The 18,901-nt window shown below is 45.5% G+C and overlaps 1 protein-coding gene across 1 annotated transcript in view; it reads right to left on the bottom strand.

Moving 5' to 3' along the window:
* acss1 (acyl-CoA synthetase short chain family member 1) overlaps positions 1–16,346 on the bottom strand; it is a 36,916-nt gene extending 20,570 nt beyond the window's left edge. Inside the window, exons 1-3 of the mRNA XM_034552443.1 lie at positions 16,025–16,346; positions 10,747–10,843; positions 9,531–9,730 (exon numbers count right to left, since the gene is read on the bottom strand). Of these exons, the coding sequence (XP_034408334.1) occupies positions 9,531–9,730; positions 10,747–10,843; positions 16,025–16,346 (619 nt within the window). The remainder of the gene's footprint in view (positions 1–9,530; positions 9,731–10,746; positions 10,844–16,024) is intronic.
* Between the last annotated feature and the right edge of the window lie 2,555 nt (positions 16,347–18,901).

Raw genomic sequence — 18,901 nt, 5'->3', positions numbered from 1 at the left:
CACACACCGGGTTAATTACACTGGGCTGTGAACACAACACGAAACACACCGGGTTAATTACACTGGGCTGTGAACACAACACGACACACACCGGGTTAATTACACTGGGCTGTGAACACAACACGAAACACACCGGGTTAATTACACTGGGCTGTGAACACAACACGACACACACCGGGTTAATTACACTGGGCTGTGAACACAACACGAAACACACCGGGTTAATTACACTGGGCTGTGAACACAACACGACACACACCGGGTTAATTACACTGGGCTGTGAACACAACACGACACACACCGGGTTAATTACACTGGGCTGTGAACACAACACGACACACACCGGGTTAATTACACTGGGCTGTGAACACAACATGAAACACACCGGGTTAATTACACTGGGCTGTGAACACAACACGACACACACCGGGTTAATTACACTGGGCTGTGAACACAACACGAAACACACCGGGTTAATTACACTGGGCTGTGAACACAACACGACACACACCGGGTTAATGAGGACCACTGAGGACCACACTCAGGGCTACTGAGGACCACTGAGGACCACACTGAGGACCACACTGAGGACCACTGAGGACCCCACTGAGGACCACTGAGGACCACTGAGGACCACTGAGGACCCCACTGAGGACCACTGAGGACCACACTCAGGGCCACTGAGGACCACTGAGGGCCACTGAGGACCACTGAGGACCACACTGAGGACCACTGAGGACCACACTGAGGACCACTGAGGACCCCACTGAGGACCACTGAGGACCACACTGAGGACCACACTCAGGGCCACTGAGGACCACACTGAGGACCACACTGAGGACCACTGAGGACCCCACTGAGGACCACACTCAGGGCCACTGAGGACCACTGAGGACCACACTGAGGACCACTGAGGACCACTGAGGACCACTGAGGACCACACTGAGGACCACACTGAGGACCACTGAGGACCACACTGAGGACCACTGAGGACCCCACTGAGGACCACTGAGGACCACACTGAGGACCACTGAGGACCACACTGAGGACCACTGAGGACCACTGAGGACCACACTGAGGACCACACTGAGGACCACTGAGGACCACACTGAGGACCACTGAGGACCCCACTGAGGACCACTGAGGACCACTGAGGGCCTGAATGATGAGTTCAGGCTCAGGCGGACTCATCTTCTTGCGTCACCGGTCTGAGAACCAGATTCTTCTCTTGTTGCCAGTTCAGACTGTAAAAACCCAAAAGTCATCGAGCTGTTGTTCAAGTTGAGGCTGTAATAAACTGTAATTAAAATACTCCCAGCATGCTCTGCTGCTGCTCAGCCAGCCATGGAAATGTCTTGTTTGGGTTTGAAGGTAGCAACTGTTTCCAAAACACACGAGTCCTTGAGCCGACCTCCAGAGGTCTGCCGGGCCGTCTTTGTTCAGTGTGATTCTGTAGTTAGGCTCCTCCCCTCAGGTGTGACCTTCCCACTGAAGAAATGACAAGCTGCCCGACAGGTTCACGTTCTGTCCAAGTTCACGGTCACCTGCTCTGATCTACCTAATGTAGTATCTGCAGCCAAGATTAGAGAAGCACTCTGTGCCCGAAGAAAGGTTTCACAGCCAGTTTTACTAATGAATTTAACTTCCCCACAATACCAGGACAACAGGTCTAGTGTACAAAGAACTTTGACTGAACTATTCAGCTTTAAGTGTATTGGTAGAATGTAAAGTCACTCACAAGCTAAATGTTCAGGTGCTATAAATGACCATGGGGCATTGTTTACCATGTGCACCATCGTGTTTGCATGCTAACAAGAGCTAATTAGCATTGAACACAGAGTACAGGTGAGAATGAAGGAATGTCATCAGTTTTGCAGATATTTGGTCATAAACCAGTTAAATATGAACCACGTGGTGGCATTTAAGAATGTCTCCTAAATGTCATCTCAACCTGTCCAATAGTTGAGATATTACAGTCTGACGTCACATGATGATCCATCAGGACTCTGATGAATGGAGGTCCATATTCTCTCTCAGCTGTCCACCTCCTGAAGGAAACATCTGTCTCTAGCTGCTAAATGCTGCACTATGTTCACCAGCTGGTCTCTAACGGTCAGTAGTTCCTCTAGCGGTCTGTAGTTCCTCTAACGGTCAGTAGTTCCTCTAGCGGTCTGTAGTTCCTCTAACGGTCAGTAGTTCCTCTAACGGTATGTAGTTCCTCTAGCGGTCAGTAGTTCCTCTAGCGGTCAGTAGTTCCTCTAGCGGTATGTAGTTCCTCTAACGGTATGTAGTTCCTCTAGGGGTCAGTAGTTCCTCTAGCGGTCAGTAGTTCCTCTAACGGTATGTAGTTCCTCTAGCGGTCAGTCGTTCCTCTAGCGGTCAGTAGTTCCTCTAGCGGTCAGTAGATCCTCTAACGGTATGTAGTTCCTCTAGCGGTCAGTGGTTCCTCTAGCGGTCAGTAGTTCCTCTAACGGTATGTAGTTCCTCTAGCGGTCAGTAGTTCCTCTAACGGTATGTAGTTCCTCTAGCGGTCAGTCGTTCCTCTAGCGGTCAGTAGTTCCTCTAACGGTCAGTAGTTACTCTAACGGTATGTAGTTCCTCTAGCGGTCAGTAGTTCCTCTAGCGGTCAGTAGTTCCTCTAACGGTATGTAGTTCCTCTAGCGGTCAGTCGTTCCTCTAGCGGTCAGTAGTTCCTCTAGCGGTCAGTAGTTCCTCTAGCGGTCAGTAGTTCCTCTAACGGTATGTAGTTCCTCTAGCGGTCAGTGGTTCCTCTAGCGGTCAGTGGTTCCTCTAACGGTCAGTAGTTCCTCTAACGGTATGTAGTTCCTCTAACGGTATGTAGTTCCTCTAGCGGTCAGTGGTTCCTCTAGCGGTCAGTAGTTCCTCTAACGGTATGTAGTTCCTCTAGCGGTCTGTAGTTCCTCTAACGGTATGTAGTTCCTCTAACGGTCAGTAGTTCCTCTAGCGGTCAGTAGTTCCTCTAACGGTATGTAGTTCCTCTAACGGTATGTAGTTCCTCTAGCGGTCAGTCGTTCCTCTAGCGGTCAGTAGTTCCTCTAGCGGTCAGTAGATCCTCTAGCGGTCAGTAGTTCCTCTAACGGTCAGTAGTTCCTCTAACGGTCAGTAGTTCCTCTAACGGTATGTAGTTCCTCTAGCGGTCAGTAGTTCCTCTAGCGGTCAGTAGTTCCTCTAACGGTATGTAGTTCCTCTAGCGGTCAGTAGTTCCTCTAGCGGTCAGTAGATCCTCTAACGGTTAGTAGTTCCTCTAACGGTATGTAGTTCCTCTAGCGGTCAGTAGTTCCTCTAGCGGTCTGTAGTTCCTCTAACGGTATGTAGTTCCTCTAGCGGTCAGTCGTTCCTCTAGCGGTCAGTAGTTCCTCTAGCGGTCAGTAGTTCCGCTAGCGGTCAGTGGTTCCTCTAACGGTCAGTGGTTCCTCTAACGGTATGTGGTTCCTCTAGCGGTCAGTGGTTCCTCTAGCGGTCAGTAGTTCCTCTAACGGTCAGTAGTTCCTCTAACGGTATGTAGTTCCTCTAGCGGTATGTAGTTCCTCTAGCGGTCAGTGGTTCCTCTAACGATCAGTAGTTCCTCTAACGGTATGTAGTTCCTCTAACGGTCTGTAGTTCCTCTAACGGTATGTAGTTCCTCTAGCGGTCAGTGGTTCCTCTAGCGGTCAGTAGTTCCTCTAACGGTCAGTAGTTCCTCTAGCGGTCAGTAGTTCCTCTAGCGATCAGTAGTTCCTCTAGCGATCAGTAGTTCCTCTAGCGGTCTGTAGTTCCTCTAGCGGTCTGTAGTTCCTCTAACGGTATGTAGTTCCTCTAGCGGTAAGTAGTTCCTCTAGCGGTCAGTGGTTCCTCTAACGGTCAGTAGTTCCTCTAACGGTCAGTAGTTCCTCTAACGGTATGTAGTACCTCTAGCGGTCAGTGGTTCCTCTAGCGGTCAGTAGTTCCTCTAACGGTCAGTAGTTCCTCTAACGGTATGTAGTTCCTCTAACGGTATGTAGTTCCTCTAGCGGTCAGTGGTTCCTCTACCGGTATGTAGTTCCTCTAGCGGTCAGTAGTTCCTCTAGCGGTCAGTAGTTCCTCTAACGGTATGTAGTTCCTCTAGCGGTCAGTAGTTCCTCTAGCGGTCAGTAGTTCCTCTAGCGGTCAGTTGTTCCTCTAACGGTCAGTTGCTCCTTTAACGGTCAGTTGTTCCTCTAACGGTCAGTTGCTCCTTTAACGGTCAGTTGTTCCTCTAACGGTCTGTGGTCTAACGGGCAGTAGCTCCTCTAACGGTCAGTTGTTCCTCTAACGGTCTGTAGTATAACGGTCAGTTGCTCCTCTAACGGTCAGTTGTTCTTCTAGCGGTCAGTTGTTCTTCTAGCCGTCAGTTGTTCCTCTAACGGGCAGTAGCTCCTCTAACGGTCAGTTGTTCCTCTAACGGGCAGTAGCTCCTCTAACGGGCAGTTGTTCTTCTAGCGGTCAGTTGTTCCTCTAACGGGCAGTAGCTCCTCTAACGGTCAGTTGTTCCTCTAAGGGGCAGTAGCTCCTCTAACGGTCAGTTGTTCCTCTAACGGGCAGTAGCTCCTCTAACGGGCAGTTGTTCCTCTAACGGTCTGTGGTCTAACGGGCAGTAGCTCCTCTAACGGGCAGTAGCTCCTCTAATGGTCAGTTGTTCCTCTAACGGTCTGTGGTCTAACGGGCAGTAGCTCCTCTAACGGTCAGTTGTTCCTCTAACGGTCTGTGGTATAACGGTCAGTTGCTCCTCTAACGGTCAGTTGTTCTTCTAGCGGTCAGTTGTTCCTCTAACGGGCAGTAGCTCCTCTAACGGTCAGTTGTTCCTCTAACGGTCAGTTGTTCCTCTAACGATCAGTTGCTCCTTTAACGGTCAGTTGTTCCTCTAACGGTCAGTTGCTCCTTTAACGGTCAGTTGTTCCTCTAACGGTCTGTGGTCTAACGGGCAGTAGCTCCTCTAACGGTCAGTTGTTCCTCTAACGGTCTGTAGTATAACGGTCAGTTGCTCCTCTAACGGTCAGTTGTTCTTCTAGCGGTCAGTTGTTCCTCTAACGGGCAGTAGCTCCTCTAACGGTCAGTTGTTCCTCTAACGGGCAGTAGCTCCTCTAACGGGCAGTTGTTCCTCTAACGGGCAGTAGCTCCTCTAACGGGCAGTTGTTCTTCTAGCGGTCAGTTGTTCCTCTAACGGGCAGTAGCTCCTCTAACGGTCAGTTGTTCCTCTAACGGGCAGTAGCTCCTCTAACGGGCAGTTGTTTCTCTAACGGTCAGTTGTTCCTCTAACGGGCAGTAGCTCCTCTAACGGGCAGTAGCTCCTCTAACGGGCAGTTGTTCTTCTAGCGGTCAGTTGTTCCTCTAACGGGCAGTAGCTCCTCTAACGGTCAGTTGTTCCTCTAACGGGCAGTAGCTCCTCTAACGGGCAGTTGTTCCTCTAACGGTCAGTTGTTCCTCTAACGGGCAGTAGCTCCTCTAACGGGCAGTAGCTCCTCTAACGGTCAGTAGCTCCTCTAACGGGCAGTAGCTCCTCTAACGGTCAGTTGTTCCTCTAACGGGCAGTAGCTCCTCTAACGGTCAGTTGCTCCTCTAACGGGCAGTTGTTCCTCTAACGATCAGTAGCTCCTCTAACGGGCAGTAGCTCCTCTAACGGTCAGTAGCTCCTCTAACGGTCAGTAGCTCCTCTAACGGGCAGTTGTTCCTCTAACGGTCTGTGGTCTAACGGTCAGTAGCTCCTCTAACGGGCAGTTGTTCCTCTAACGGTCTGTGGTCTAACGGGCAGTAGCTCCTCTAACGGTCAGTTGTTCCTCTAACGGGCAGTAGCTCCTCTAACGGTCAGTTGTTCCTCTAACGGGCAGTAGCTCCTCTAACGGTCAGTAGTTCCTCTAGCGGTCTGTAGTTCCTCTAACGGTATGTAGTTCCTCTAGCGGTCAGTCGTTCCTCTAGCGGTCAGTAGTTCCTCTAGCGGTCAGTAGTTCCGCTAGCGGTCAGTGGTTCCTCTAACGGTCAGTGGTTCCTCTAACGGTATGTGGTTCCTCTAGCGGTCAGTGGTTCCTCTAGCGGTCAGTAGTTCCTCTAACGGTCAGTAGTTCCTCTAACGGTATGTAGTTCCTCTAGCGGTATGTAGTTCCTCTAGCGGTCAGTGGTTCCTCTAACGATCAGTAGTTCCTCTAACGGTATGTAGTTCCTCTAACGGTCTGTAGTTCCTCTAACGGTCTGTAGTTCCTCTAACGGTATGTAGTTCCTCTAGCGGTCAGTGGTTCCTCTAGCGGTCAGTAGTTCCTCTAACGGTCAGTAGTTCCTCTAACGGTATGTAGTTCCTCTAGCGGTCAGTAGTTCCTCTAGCGGTCAGTAGTTCCTCTAGCGATCAGTAGTTCCTCTAGCGGTCTGTAGTTCCTCTAACGGTATGTAGTTCCTCTAGCGGTCAGTAGTTCCTCTAGCGGTCAGTGGTTCCTCTAACGGTCAGTAGTTCCTCTAACGGTCAGTAGTTCCTCTAACGGTCAGTTGTTCCTCTAACGGGCAGTAGCTCCTCTAACGGGCAGTTGTTCCTCTAACGGTCAGTTGTTCCTCTAACGGGCAGTAGCTCCTCTAACGGGCAGTAGCTCCTCTAACGGTCAGTAGCTCCTCTAACGGGCAGTAGCTCCTCTAACGGTCAGTTGTTCCTCTAACGGGCAGTAGCTCCTCTAACGGTCAGTTGCTCCTCTAACGGGCAGTTGTTCCTCTAACGATCAGTAGCTCCTCTAACGGGCAGTAGCTCCTCTAACGGTCAGTAGCTCCTCTAACGGGCAGTTGTTCCTCTAACGGTCTGTGGTCTAACGGTCAGTAGCTCCTCTAACGGGCAGTTGTTCCTCTAACGGTCTGTGGTCTAACGGGCAGTAGCTCCTCTAACGGTCAGTTGTTCCTCTAACGGGCAGTAGCTCCTCTAACGGTCAGTTGTTCCTCTAACGGGCAGTAGCTCCTCTAACGGTCAGTAGTTCCTCTAGCGGTCTGTAGTTCCTCTAACGGTATGTAGTTCCTCTAGCGGTCAGTCGTTCCTCTAGCGGTCAGTAGTTCCTCTAGCGGTCAGTAGTTCCGCTAGCGGTCAGTGGTTCCTCTAACGGTCAGTGGTTCCTCTAACGGTATGTGGTTCCTCTAGCGGTCAGTGGTTCCTCTAGCGGTCAGTAGTTCCTCTAACGGTCAGTAGTTCCTCTAACGGTCAGTAGTTCCTCTAGCGGTATGTAGTTCCTCTAGCGGTCAGTGGTTCCTCTAACGATCAGTAGTTCCTCTAACGATCAGTAGTTCCTCTAACGGTATGTAGTTCCTCTAACGGTCTGTAGTTCCTCTAACGGTCTGTAGTTCCTCTAACGGTATGTAGTTCCTCTAGCGGTCAGTGGTTCCTCTAGCGGTCAGTAGTTCCTCTAACGGTCAGTAGTTCCTCTAACGGTATGTAGTTCCTCTAGCGGTCAGTAGTTCCTCTAGCGATCAGTAGTTCCTCTAGCGGTCTGTAGTTCCTCTAGCGGTCTGTAGTTCCTCTAACGGTATGTAGTTCCTCTAGCGGTCAGTAGTTCCTCTAGCGGTCAGTGGTTCCTCTAACGGTCAGTAGTTCCTCTAACGGTCAGTAGTTCCTCTAACGGTCAGTAGTTCCTCTAACGGTATGTAGTTCCTCTAACGGTATGTAGTACCTCTAGCGGTCAGTGGTTCCTCTAGCGGTCAGTAGTTCCTCTAACGGTCAGTAGTTCATCTAACGGTATGTAGTTCCTCTAACGGTATGTAGTTCCTCTAGCGGTCAGTGGTTCCTCTACCGGTATGTAGTTCCTCTAGCGGTCAGTAGTTCCTCTAGCGGTCAGTAGTTCCTCTAGCGGTCAGTAGTTCCTCTAACGGTATGTAGTTCCTCTAGCGGTCAGTAGTTCCTCTAGCGGTCAGTAGTTCCTCTAGCGGTCAGTTGTTCCTCTAACGGTCAGTTGCTCCTTTAACGGTCAGTTGTTCCTCTAACGGTCAGTTGCTCCTTTAACGGTCAGTTGTTCCTCTAACGGTCTGTGGTCTAACGGGCAGTAGCTCCTCTAACGGTCAGTTGTTCCTCTAACGGTCTGTAGTATAACGGTCAGTTGCTCCTCTAACGGTCAGTTGTTCTTCTAGCGGTCAGTTGTTCTTCTAGCGGTCAGTTGTTCCTCTAACGGGCAGTAGCTCCTCTAACGGTCAGTTGTTCCTCTAACGGGCAGTAGCTCCTCTAACGGGCAGTTGTTCTTCTAGCGGTCAGTTGTTCCTCTAACGGGCAGTAGCTCCTCTAACGGTCAGTTGTTCCTCTAAGGGGCAGTAGCTCCTCTAACGGTCAGTTGTTCCTCTAACGGGCAGTAGCTCCTCTAACGGGCAGTTGTTCCTCTAACGGTCTGTGGTCTAACGGGCAGTAGCTCCTCTAACGGGCAGTAGCTCCTCTAACGGTCAGTTGTTCCTCTAACGGTCTGTGGTCTAACGGGCAGTAGCTCCTCTAACGGTCAGTTGTTCCTCTAACGGTCTGTGGTATAACGGTCAGTTGCTCCTCTAACGGTCAGTTGTTCTTCTAGCGGTCAGTTGTTCCTCTAACGGGCAGTAGCTCCTCTAACGGTCAGTTGTTCCTCTAACGGTCAGTTGTTCCTCTAACGATCAGTTGCTCCTTTAACGGTCAGTTGTTCCTCTAACGGTCAGTTGCTCCTTTAACGGTCAGTTGTTCCTCTAACGGTCAGTTGCTCCTTTAACGGTCAGTTGTTCCTCTAACGGTCTGTGGTCTAACGGGCAGTAGCTCTTCTAACGGTCAGTTGTTCCTCTAACGGTCTGTAGTATAACGGTCAGTTGCTCCTCTAACGGGCAGTAGCTCCTCTAACGGTCAGTTGTTCCTCTAACGGGCAGTAGCTCCTCTAACGGTCAGTTGTTCCTCTAACGGGCAGTAGCTCCTCTAACGGGCAGTTGTTCCTCTAACGGGCAGTAGCTCCTCTAACGGGCAGTAGCTCCTCTAACGGTCAGTTGTTCCTCTAACGGTCAGTTGTTCCTCTAACGGTCTGTGGTCTAACGGTCAGTTGCTCCTCTAACGGTCAGTTGTTCCTCTAACGGTCAGTTGTTCCTCTAACGGTCTGTGGTCTAACGGGCAGTAGCTCCTCTAACGGGCAGTAGCTCCTCTAACGGGCAGTTGTTCCTCTAACGGGCAGTAGCTCCTCTAACGGGCAGTAGCTCCTCTAACGGTCAGTTGTTCCTCTAACGGTCAGTTGTTCCTCTAACGGTCTGTGGTCTAACGGTCAGTTGCTCCTCTAACGGTCAGTTGTTCCTCTAACGGTCAGTTGTTCCTCTAACGGTCTGTGGTCTAACGGGCAGTAGCTCCTCTAACGGGCAGTAGCTCCTCTAACGGGCAGTTGTTCCTCTAACGGGCAGTAGCTCCTCTAACGGGCAGTAGCTCCTCTAACGGGCAGTAGCTCCTCTAACGGTCAGTTGTTCCTCTAACGGTCTGTGGTCTAACGGTCAGTTGTTCCTCTAACGGTCTGTGGTCTAACGGTCAGTTGCTCCTCTAACGTGAACATGAACCCCCCATGATGGCTCACCGTCCTGGATCCTGCCGGCCAGAGCCTCGGCGCTGAAGCCAGCAAACACCACCGTGTGCACCGCACCAAGACGGGCACACGCCAACATGGCCGCCACCGCCAGCGGGGACACTGGCATGTAAATGGCAACCCTGTCCCCCTTTTGGATCCCATGGCTCTTGAGGGTGTTGGCGAGACGGCAGGTTGTCTCCAGCAGCTCTCTGGTGGACAGACAATAGGAGACTATTATGTTATTGATTGTCCACCAAAGGAAAAGGTATTGTATGAAAATGAAATACTCTTGTGCAATTACTTAAATATAAAGGTAATTATAAAATATAAGTGTAAGTTCATAAACTGAATTGTATATATTCTATATTAAATCAGACACTGATGGCACAATGCTGCGTATTACATCTTTTTTTCAACCCCAAATGCTTTTCACTGGTCTGGGGGTACTCGGCTGAAAATAATATTTCACATGGATTCATCAGTGAAAAAAGGTTGAGAACTATGGTGTACAGCATACGACATCTTCTGTGATTGGAACAGGAAATACTCCCTAAAATATATTTAATGGGGGAATAAAGGAGGAGCAACTTCTATTGAGACACATTGTAAAACATAACTTTTACCTTCATCTGGATTGACATCTGCAGTTCAAGTTATTCATTGCCCAACTTGTGTTAAAACTTTACGAGCTGAATATGTCTTTTGCACAATACATTGCTTTATGGTCTGAGATAACCTCAAGACAACACACTATCATGATAAGATACATATCAGTACCCTCTGCATAGAGGGAGGACACAGCTAACTATAGGACACCACGTTATGTTGATGAAATACATATCAGTATCATCTGCATAGAGGGAGGACACAGCTAACTATAGGACACCACGTTATGTTGATGAAATACATATCAGTATCATCTGCATAGAGGGAGGACACAGCTAACTATAGGACACCACGTTATGTTGATGAAATACATATCAGTATCATCTGCATAGAGGGAGGACACAGCTAACTATAGGACACCACGTTATGTTGATGAAATACATATCAGTATCATCTGCATAGAGGGAGGACACAGCTAACTATAGGGGTGAACAACAACAACAGACAAAAACGACAAGATATTAAATAAGTATTTGTTTCTCATCGTTGGCTAGCGTACAGGTCTTTTCCTAAGTGAGGCCTCGGCGTGGGCACCCGAGGGTGAAGGGGGTGTTCATACCTGTAGGTGACCTTCACCTCAGTGCCAGGTTCGTCCCGCTCCCATATCAGAGCCACTCGGTCGGGATGCTTCTCAACATTGACGTCCAGACAGTTCACTGGAACAGAGGTGAACATCTGGCCGTCAGACTCCCCGTGTTTGGGGTCAATTTATAATCCAGTGCCAGATGGAAAATGTGAACGGCTCCATCTAGATTTACTGTTTTTGTCAGTTTGATATCACCATCTATTTTTGACATTTGGGCTCTAAGAAATGTCCAGCATTTATATCTAAAACAATGAATTTATTAATCAAGGAAGTAAGTATCAGATAACTTGATAATATAAAATAATATTATTGGACTAACGAATGTTTGCTCATGTAGAAACAAAGAGAGGCAGAAGGAAGTGGTGCTTTCTGTAGATCACATGACCCAGGCCTCCTGCTGTTGTGCAGTACAATCTCTTCAATCTTGTGATTTTTGATACAGTCGTGTTGAAAAGTAGGCAAGCGTAAACACACGAGTCATGTTGCAACTGATCCCCATGGAAACGGGCTGCATTTATTCGGTGATTGAAAGTTAATCCTAAAATGGGTTTAAGATTTAAGATCCTGTTTGTGTCTCATGCAGCAGGTTCACAAACATAATTTATGTAACAAGAGAAAACCGTCCTGTATCTGCTCTCATAACACAAATCACCCAGCTGTCGCTATTGGAATATAACTGGATTAATATCAGAGACAGAAAAACAAAAGAGGGACAAAGACACAACACGCTCACTGCAGAGACTCTATTAATATACACTTTACTGACTGTTTCTATTGATGTACTTTACTGACTGTCTATATACTGAATGTCTATATTCATATACTGTGTTTACTGACTGTTTCTATTGATGTACTTTACTGACTGTCTATATACTGAATGTCTATATTCATATACTGTGTTTACTGACTGTTTCTATTGATGTACTTTACTGACTGTCTATATACTGAATGTCTATATTCATATACTGTGTTTACTGACTGTTTCTATTGATGTACTTTACTGACTGTCTATATACTGAATGTCTATATTCATATACTGTGTTTACTGACTGTTTCTATTGATGTACTTTACTGACTGTCTATATACTGAATGTCTATATTTATATACTCTCTTTACTGACTGTTTCTATATTCTGACTCTATATTGATTTACTCTGTTTACTGACTGTTTCTATTGATGTACTTTACTGACTGTCTATATACTGAATGTCTATATTCATATACTGTGTTTACTGACTGTTTCTATTGATGTACTTTACTGATTGTCTATATACTGAATGTCTATATTCATATACTGTGTTTACTGACTGTTTCTATTGATGTACTTTACTGACTGTCTATATACTGAATGTCTATATTCATATACTGTGTTTACTGACTGTTTCTATTGATGTACTTTACTGACTGTCTATATACTGAATGTCTATATTTATATACTCTCTTTACTGACTGTTTCTATATTCTGACTCTATATTGATTTACTCTGTTTACTGACTGTTTCTATTGATGTACTTTACTGACTGTCTATATACTGAATGTCTATATTCATATACTGTGTTTACTGACTGTTTCTATTGATGTACTTTACTGACTGTCTATATACTGACTGTCTATATTCATATACTCTGTTTACTGACTGTTTCTATATTCTGACTTGCTTATGAAAAACACATTTAATGTCATTTTGTAACATTTTAAAGTCTTTGTTCTTCTGTTAATGTTTCTCTATGTTTGTTTATGAACCTCAAGGTTAAACCTGAGTGGTACTAGTACAACAGTAGGTTATCTGAGTGGTACTAGTACAACAGTAGGTTATCTGAGTGGTACTAGTACAACAGTAGGTTATCTGAGTGGTACTAGTACAACAGTAGGTTAAACCTGAGTGGTACTAGTACAACAGTAGGTTATCTGAGTGGTACTAGTACAACAGTAGGTTATCTGAGTGGTACTAGTACAACAGTAGGTTATCTGAGTGGTACTAGTACAACAGTAGGTTAAACCTGAGTGGTACTAGTACAACAGTAGGTTAAACCTGAGTGGTACTAGTACAACAGTAGGTTATCTGAGTGGTACTAGTACAACAGTAGGTTATCTGAGTGGTACTAGTACAACAGTAGGTTAAACCTGAGTGGTACTAGTACAACAGTAGGTTATCTGAGTGGTACTAGTACAACAGTAGGTTATCTGAGTGGTACTAGTACAACAGTAGGTTAAACCTGAGTGGTACTAGTACAACAGTAGGTTAAACCTGAGTGGTACTAGTACAACAGTAGGTTAAACCTGAGTGGTACTAGTACAACAGTAGGTTATCTGAGTGGTACTAGTACAACAGTAGGTTAAACCTGAGTGGTACTAGTACAACAGTAGGTTATCTGAGTGGTACTAGTACAACAGTAGGTTAAACCTGAGTGGTACTAGTACAACAGTAGGTTAAACCTGAGTGGTACTAGTACAACAGTAGGTTAAACCTGAGTGGTAGTAGTACAACAGTAGGTTATCTGAGTGGTACTAGTACAACAGTAGGTTGAACCTGAGTGGTACTAGTACAACAGTAGGTTAAACCTGAGTGGTACTAGTACAACAGTAGGTTAAACCTGAGTGGTACTAGTACAACAGTAGGTTATCTGAGTGGTACTAGTACAACAGTAGGTTAAACCTGAGTGGTACTAGTACAACAGTAGGTTATCTGAGTGGTACTAGTACAACAGTAGGTTAAACCTGAGTGGTACTAGTACAACAGTAGGTTATCTGAGTGGTACTAGTACAACAGTAGGTTAAACCTGAGTGGTACTAGTACAACAGTAGGTTATCTGAGTGGTACTAGTACAACAGTAGGTTAAACCTGAGTGGTACTAGTACAACAGTAGGTTATCTGAGTGGTACTAGTACAACAGTAAGTTACCTGAGTAGTACTAGTACAACAGTAAGTTACCTGAGTAGTACTAGTACAACAGTAGGTTATCTGAGTGGTACTAGTACAACAGTAAGTTACCTGAGTAGTACTAGTACAACAGTAGGTTATCTGAGTAGTACTAGTACAACAGTAAGTTACCTGAGTAGTACTAGTACAACAGTAGGTTATCTGAGTAGTACTAGTACAACAGTAAGTTACCTGAGTAGTACTAGTACAACAGTAAGTTACCTGAGTAGTACTAGTACAACAGTAGGTTATCTGAGTAGTACTAGTACAACAGTAAGTTATCTGAGTAGTACTAGTACAACAGTAGGTTATCTGAGTAGTACTAGTACAACAGTAGGTTATCTGAGTAGTACTAGTACAACAGTAGGTTATCTGAGTAGTACTAGTACAACAGTAGGTTATCTGAGTAGTACTAGTACAACAGTAAGTTACCTGAGTAGTACTAGTACAACAGTAAGTTACCTGAGTAGTACTAGTACAACAGTAAGTTATCTGAGTAGTACTAGTACAACAGTAAGTTACCTGAGTAGTACTAGTACAACAGTAAGTTATCTGAGTAGTACTAGTACAACAGTAAGTTACCTGAGTAGTACTAGTACAACAGTAAGTTACCTGAGTAGTACTAGTACAACAGTAAGTTATCTGAGTAGTACTAGTACAACAGTAAGTTATCTGAGTAGTACTAGTACAACAGTAAGTTACCTGAGTAGTACTAGTACAACAGTAGGTTATCTGAGTAGTACTAGTACAACAGTAAGTTACCTGAGTAGTACTAGTACAACAGTAAGTTACCTGAGTAGTACTAGTACAACAGTAGGTTATCTGAGTGGTACTAGTACAACAGTAAGTTACCTGAGTAGTACTAGTACAACAGTAAGTTATCTGAGTAGTACTAGTACAACAGTAAGTTACCTGAGTAGTACTAGTACAACAGTAAGTTATCTGAGTAGTACTAGTACAACAGTAAGTTACCTGAGTAGTACTAGTACAACAGTAGGTTATCTGAGTAGTACTAGTACAATAGTAGGTTACCTGAGTAGTACTAGTACAACAGTAGGTTATCTGAGTAGTACTAGTACAACAGTAAGTTACCTGAGTAGTACTAGTACAACAGTAAGTTACCTGAGTGGTACTAGTACAACAGTAAGTTACCTGAGTAGTACTAGTACAACAGTAGGTTATCTGAGTAGTACTAGTACAACAGTAGGTTATCTGAGTAGTACTAGTACAACAGTAAGTTACCTGAGTGGTACTAGTACAACAGTAAGTTACCTGAGTGGTACTAGTACAACAGTAAGTTACCTGAGTAGTACTAGTACAACAGTAGGTTATCTGAGTAGTACTAGTACAACAGTAGGTTAACTGAGTAGTACTAGTACAATAGTAGGTTATCTGAGTAGTACTAGTACAACAGTAAGTTATCTGAGTAGTACTAGTACAACAGTAGGTTATCTGAGTAGTACTAGTACAATAGTAGGTTATCTGAGTGGTACTAGTACAATAGTAGGTTATCTGAGTAGTACTAGTACAACAGTAAGTTATCTGAGTAGTACTAGTACAACAGTAGGTTATCTGAGTAGTACTAGTACAATAGTAGGTTATCTGAGTAGTACTAGTACAACAGTAGGTTATCTGAGTAGTACTAGTACAATAGTAGGTTATCTGAGTAGTACTAGTACAACAGTAGGTTATCTGAGTAGTACTAGTACAACAGTAAGTTATCTGAGTGGTACTAGTACAACAGTAAGTTATCTGAGTAGTACTAGTACAACAGTAGGTTATCTGAGTAGTACTAGTACAACAGTAGGTTATCTGAGTAGTACTAGTACAACAGTAAGTTATCTGAGTAGTACTAGTACAACAGTAGGTTATCTGAGTAGTACTAGTACAATAGTAGGTTATCTGAGTGGTACTAGTACAATAGTAGGTTATCTGAGTAGTACTAGTACAACAGTAAGTTATCTGAGTAGTACTAGTACAACAGTAGGTTATCTGAGTAGTACTAGTACAATAGTAGGTTATCTGAGTAGTACTAGTACAACAGTAGGTTATCTGAGTAGTACTAGTACAATAGTAGGTTATCTGAGTAGTACTAGTACAACAGTAGGTTATCTGAGTAGTACTAGTACAACAGTAAGTTATCTGAGTGGTACTAGTACAACAGTAAGTTATCTGAGTAGTACTAGTACAACAGTAGGTTATCTGAGTAGTACTAGTACAACAGTAGGTTATCTGAGTGGTACTAGTACTAATCCCCGGTGCATAGTATTGATGTTAAGTGTTGTGCAACAGGTGGATTATGGATTATGGATTATGGATTATTGATCCTACCGGACACGTTGATCTTCCCTCCCAGGAACCAGCGGATCTTCCCGGTGCTGAGGTCGCAGTCCCGGACCCGGTCAAACGGTTCCTCCCAGCGGAGTCGGTCAGCGGCGGCGGACCCCCAGAACTGATCCGGATCCGTGATGGAAAGCCGGTACAGGTCCCGGTGGGCCAGCCGCGACAGCCGGGTCCAGCTGCCCGGCGGCGGCGACGCCGGCAGGGAGGACGCGCACCTGTGCTGTCCCGGTCCAGTCCGGGTCCGGACCGGTCCCGGGGCTCTGCAGCGCCTCAGGAGGGTCCAGAAGAAGCCGGTTCCGCGAGCAGCCATGTTGATCACAAGAGTCTGCGGCACGCGACCCGTCTGGCGCTCAGGTGCTCACAGGTGTCTGCGCTGCCAGCACCACGTGACACTTTGCACCAATTATAGGTTGGAAAAGATGAAAGAGAAGAACCCAGAAGAACCGAAAAGAACCCAGAAGAACCGAAAAGAACCCAGATGAACCGAAAAGAACCCAGAAGAACCGAAAAGAACCCAGATGAACCGAAAAGAACCCAGAAGAACCGAAAAGAACCCAGATGAACCGAAAAGAACCCAGAAGAACCGAAAAGAACCCAGATGAACCGAAAAGAACACAGATGAACCGAAAAGAACACAGATGAACCGAGAAGAACCGAAAAGAACCGAAAAGAACCCAGATGAACCGAAAAGAACACAGATGAACCGAAAAGAACACAGATGAACCGAGAAGAACCGAAAAGAACCCAGAAGAACCGAAAAGAACCCAGATGAACCGAAAAGAACACAGATGAACCGAAAAGAACACAGATGAACCGAGAAGAACCGAAAAGAACCGAAAAGAACCCAGATGAACCGAAAAGAACACAGATGAACCGAAAAGAACACAGATGAACCGAGAAGAACCGAAAAGAACCCAGATGAACCGAAAAGAACACAGATGAACCGAGAAGAACCGAAAAGAACCCAGAAGAACCGAAAAGAACCCAGAAGAACCGAAAAGAACCCAGATGTACCGAAAAGGACCCAGATGAACCGAAAAGAACCCAGATGAACCGAAAAGAACCCAGATGAACCGAAAAGAAAAGAACCCAGAAGAACCGAAAAGAAAAGAACCCAGAAGAACCGAAAAGAAAAGAACCCAGATGAACCGAAAAGAAAAGAACCCAGAAGAACCGAAAAGAACCCAGATGAACCGAAAAGAACCCAGAAGAACCGAAAAGAACCCAGATGAACCGAAAAGAACACAGATGAACCGAAAAGAACACAGATGAACCGAGAAGAACCGAAAAGAACCGAAAAGAACCCAGATGAACCGAAAAGAACACAGATGAACCGAAAAGAACACAGATGAACCGAGAAGAACCGAAAAGAACCGAAAAGAACCCAGATGAACCGAAAAGAACACAGATGAACCGAGAAGAACCGAAAAGAACCCAGAAGAACCGAAAAGAACCCAGATGTACCGAAAAGGACCCAGATGAACCGAAAAGGACCCAGATGAACCGAAAAGAACCCAGATGAACCGAAAAGAACCCAGATGAACCGAAAAGAAAAGAACCCAGAAGAACCGAAAAGAAAAGAACCCAGAAGAACCGAAAAGAAAAGAACCCAGATGAACCGAAAAGAAAAGAACCCAGAAGAACCGAAAAGAACCCAGAAGAACCGAAAAGAACCCAGATGAACCGAAAAGAACACAGATGAACCGAGAAGAACCGAAAAGAACCCAGAAGAACCGAAAAGAACCCAGATGAACCGAAAAGGACCCAGAAGAACCGAAAAGAACCCAGATGAACCGGAAAGAACCCAGATGAACCGGAAAGAACCCAGATGAACCGAAAAGAACACAGATGAACCGAGAAGAACCGAAAAGAACCCAGAAGAACCGAAAAGAACCCAGATGAACCGAAAAGAACACAGATGAACCGAGAAGAACCGAAAAGAACCCAGAAGAACCGAAAAGAACCCAGAAGAACCGAAAAGAACCCAGATGTACCGAAAAGGACCCAGATGAACCGAAAAGGACCCAGAAGAACCGAAAAGAACCCAGATGAACCGAAAAGAACCCAGAAGAACCGAAAAGGACCCAGATGAACCGGAAAGAACCCAGATGAACCGGAAAGAACCCAGATGAACCGAAAAGAACACAGATGAACCGAAAAGGACCCAGATGAACCGAAAAGGACCCAGAAGAACCGAAAAGAACCCAGATGAACCGAAAAGAACACAGATGAACCGAGAAGAACCGAAAAGAACCCAGAAGAACCGAAAAGGACCCAGAAGAACCGAAAAGAACCCAGATGAACCGAAAAGAACCCAGAAGAACCGAAAAGAACCCAGATGAACCGGAAAGAACCCAGATGAACCGGAAAGAACCCAGATGAACCGAAAAGAACACAGATGAACCGAGAAGAACCGAAAAGAACCCAGAAGAACCGAAAAGAACCCAGATGAACCGAAAAGAACACAGATGAACCGAGAAGAACCGAAAAGAACCCAGAAGAACCGAAAAGAACCCAGATGTACCGAAAAGGACCCAGAAGAACCGAAAAGAACCCAGATGTACCGAAAAGGACCCAGATGAACCGAAAAGGACCCAGAAGATTATTCATAACACTTGTTTTGATTATTATATCTTATTATGGTATTACTATTGTTATTATGGTTATTGGTATTATTATTGTTGTTATTATTATTGTTGTTATTATTGCTGTTGTTATTATTGTTGTTGGTATTGTTGTTGTTATTATAATATACTTAGTATTGCTGTTGTTATTATAACTTAATCAATAACTCCATCAACAGATACTGGATCCCACTGTCATTATGATCAGTTATTGACTATTGGGGATGACCTTGTTGACCTT

Source organism: Cyclopterus lumpus, chromosome 15, assembly GCF_009769545.1.
Source record: "Cyclopterus lumpus isolate fCycLum1 chromosome 15, fCycLum1.pri, whole genome shotgun sequence".
Taxonomy (NCBI): domain Eukaryota; kingdom Metazoa; phylum Chordata; class Actinopteri; order Perciformes; family Cyclopteridae; genus Cyclopterus; species Cyclopterus lumpus.
This window is presented reverse-complemented; position numbering and strand designations above follow the sequence as displayed.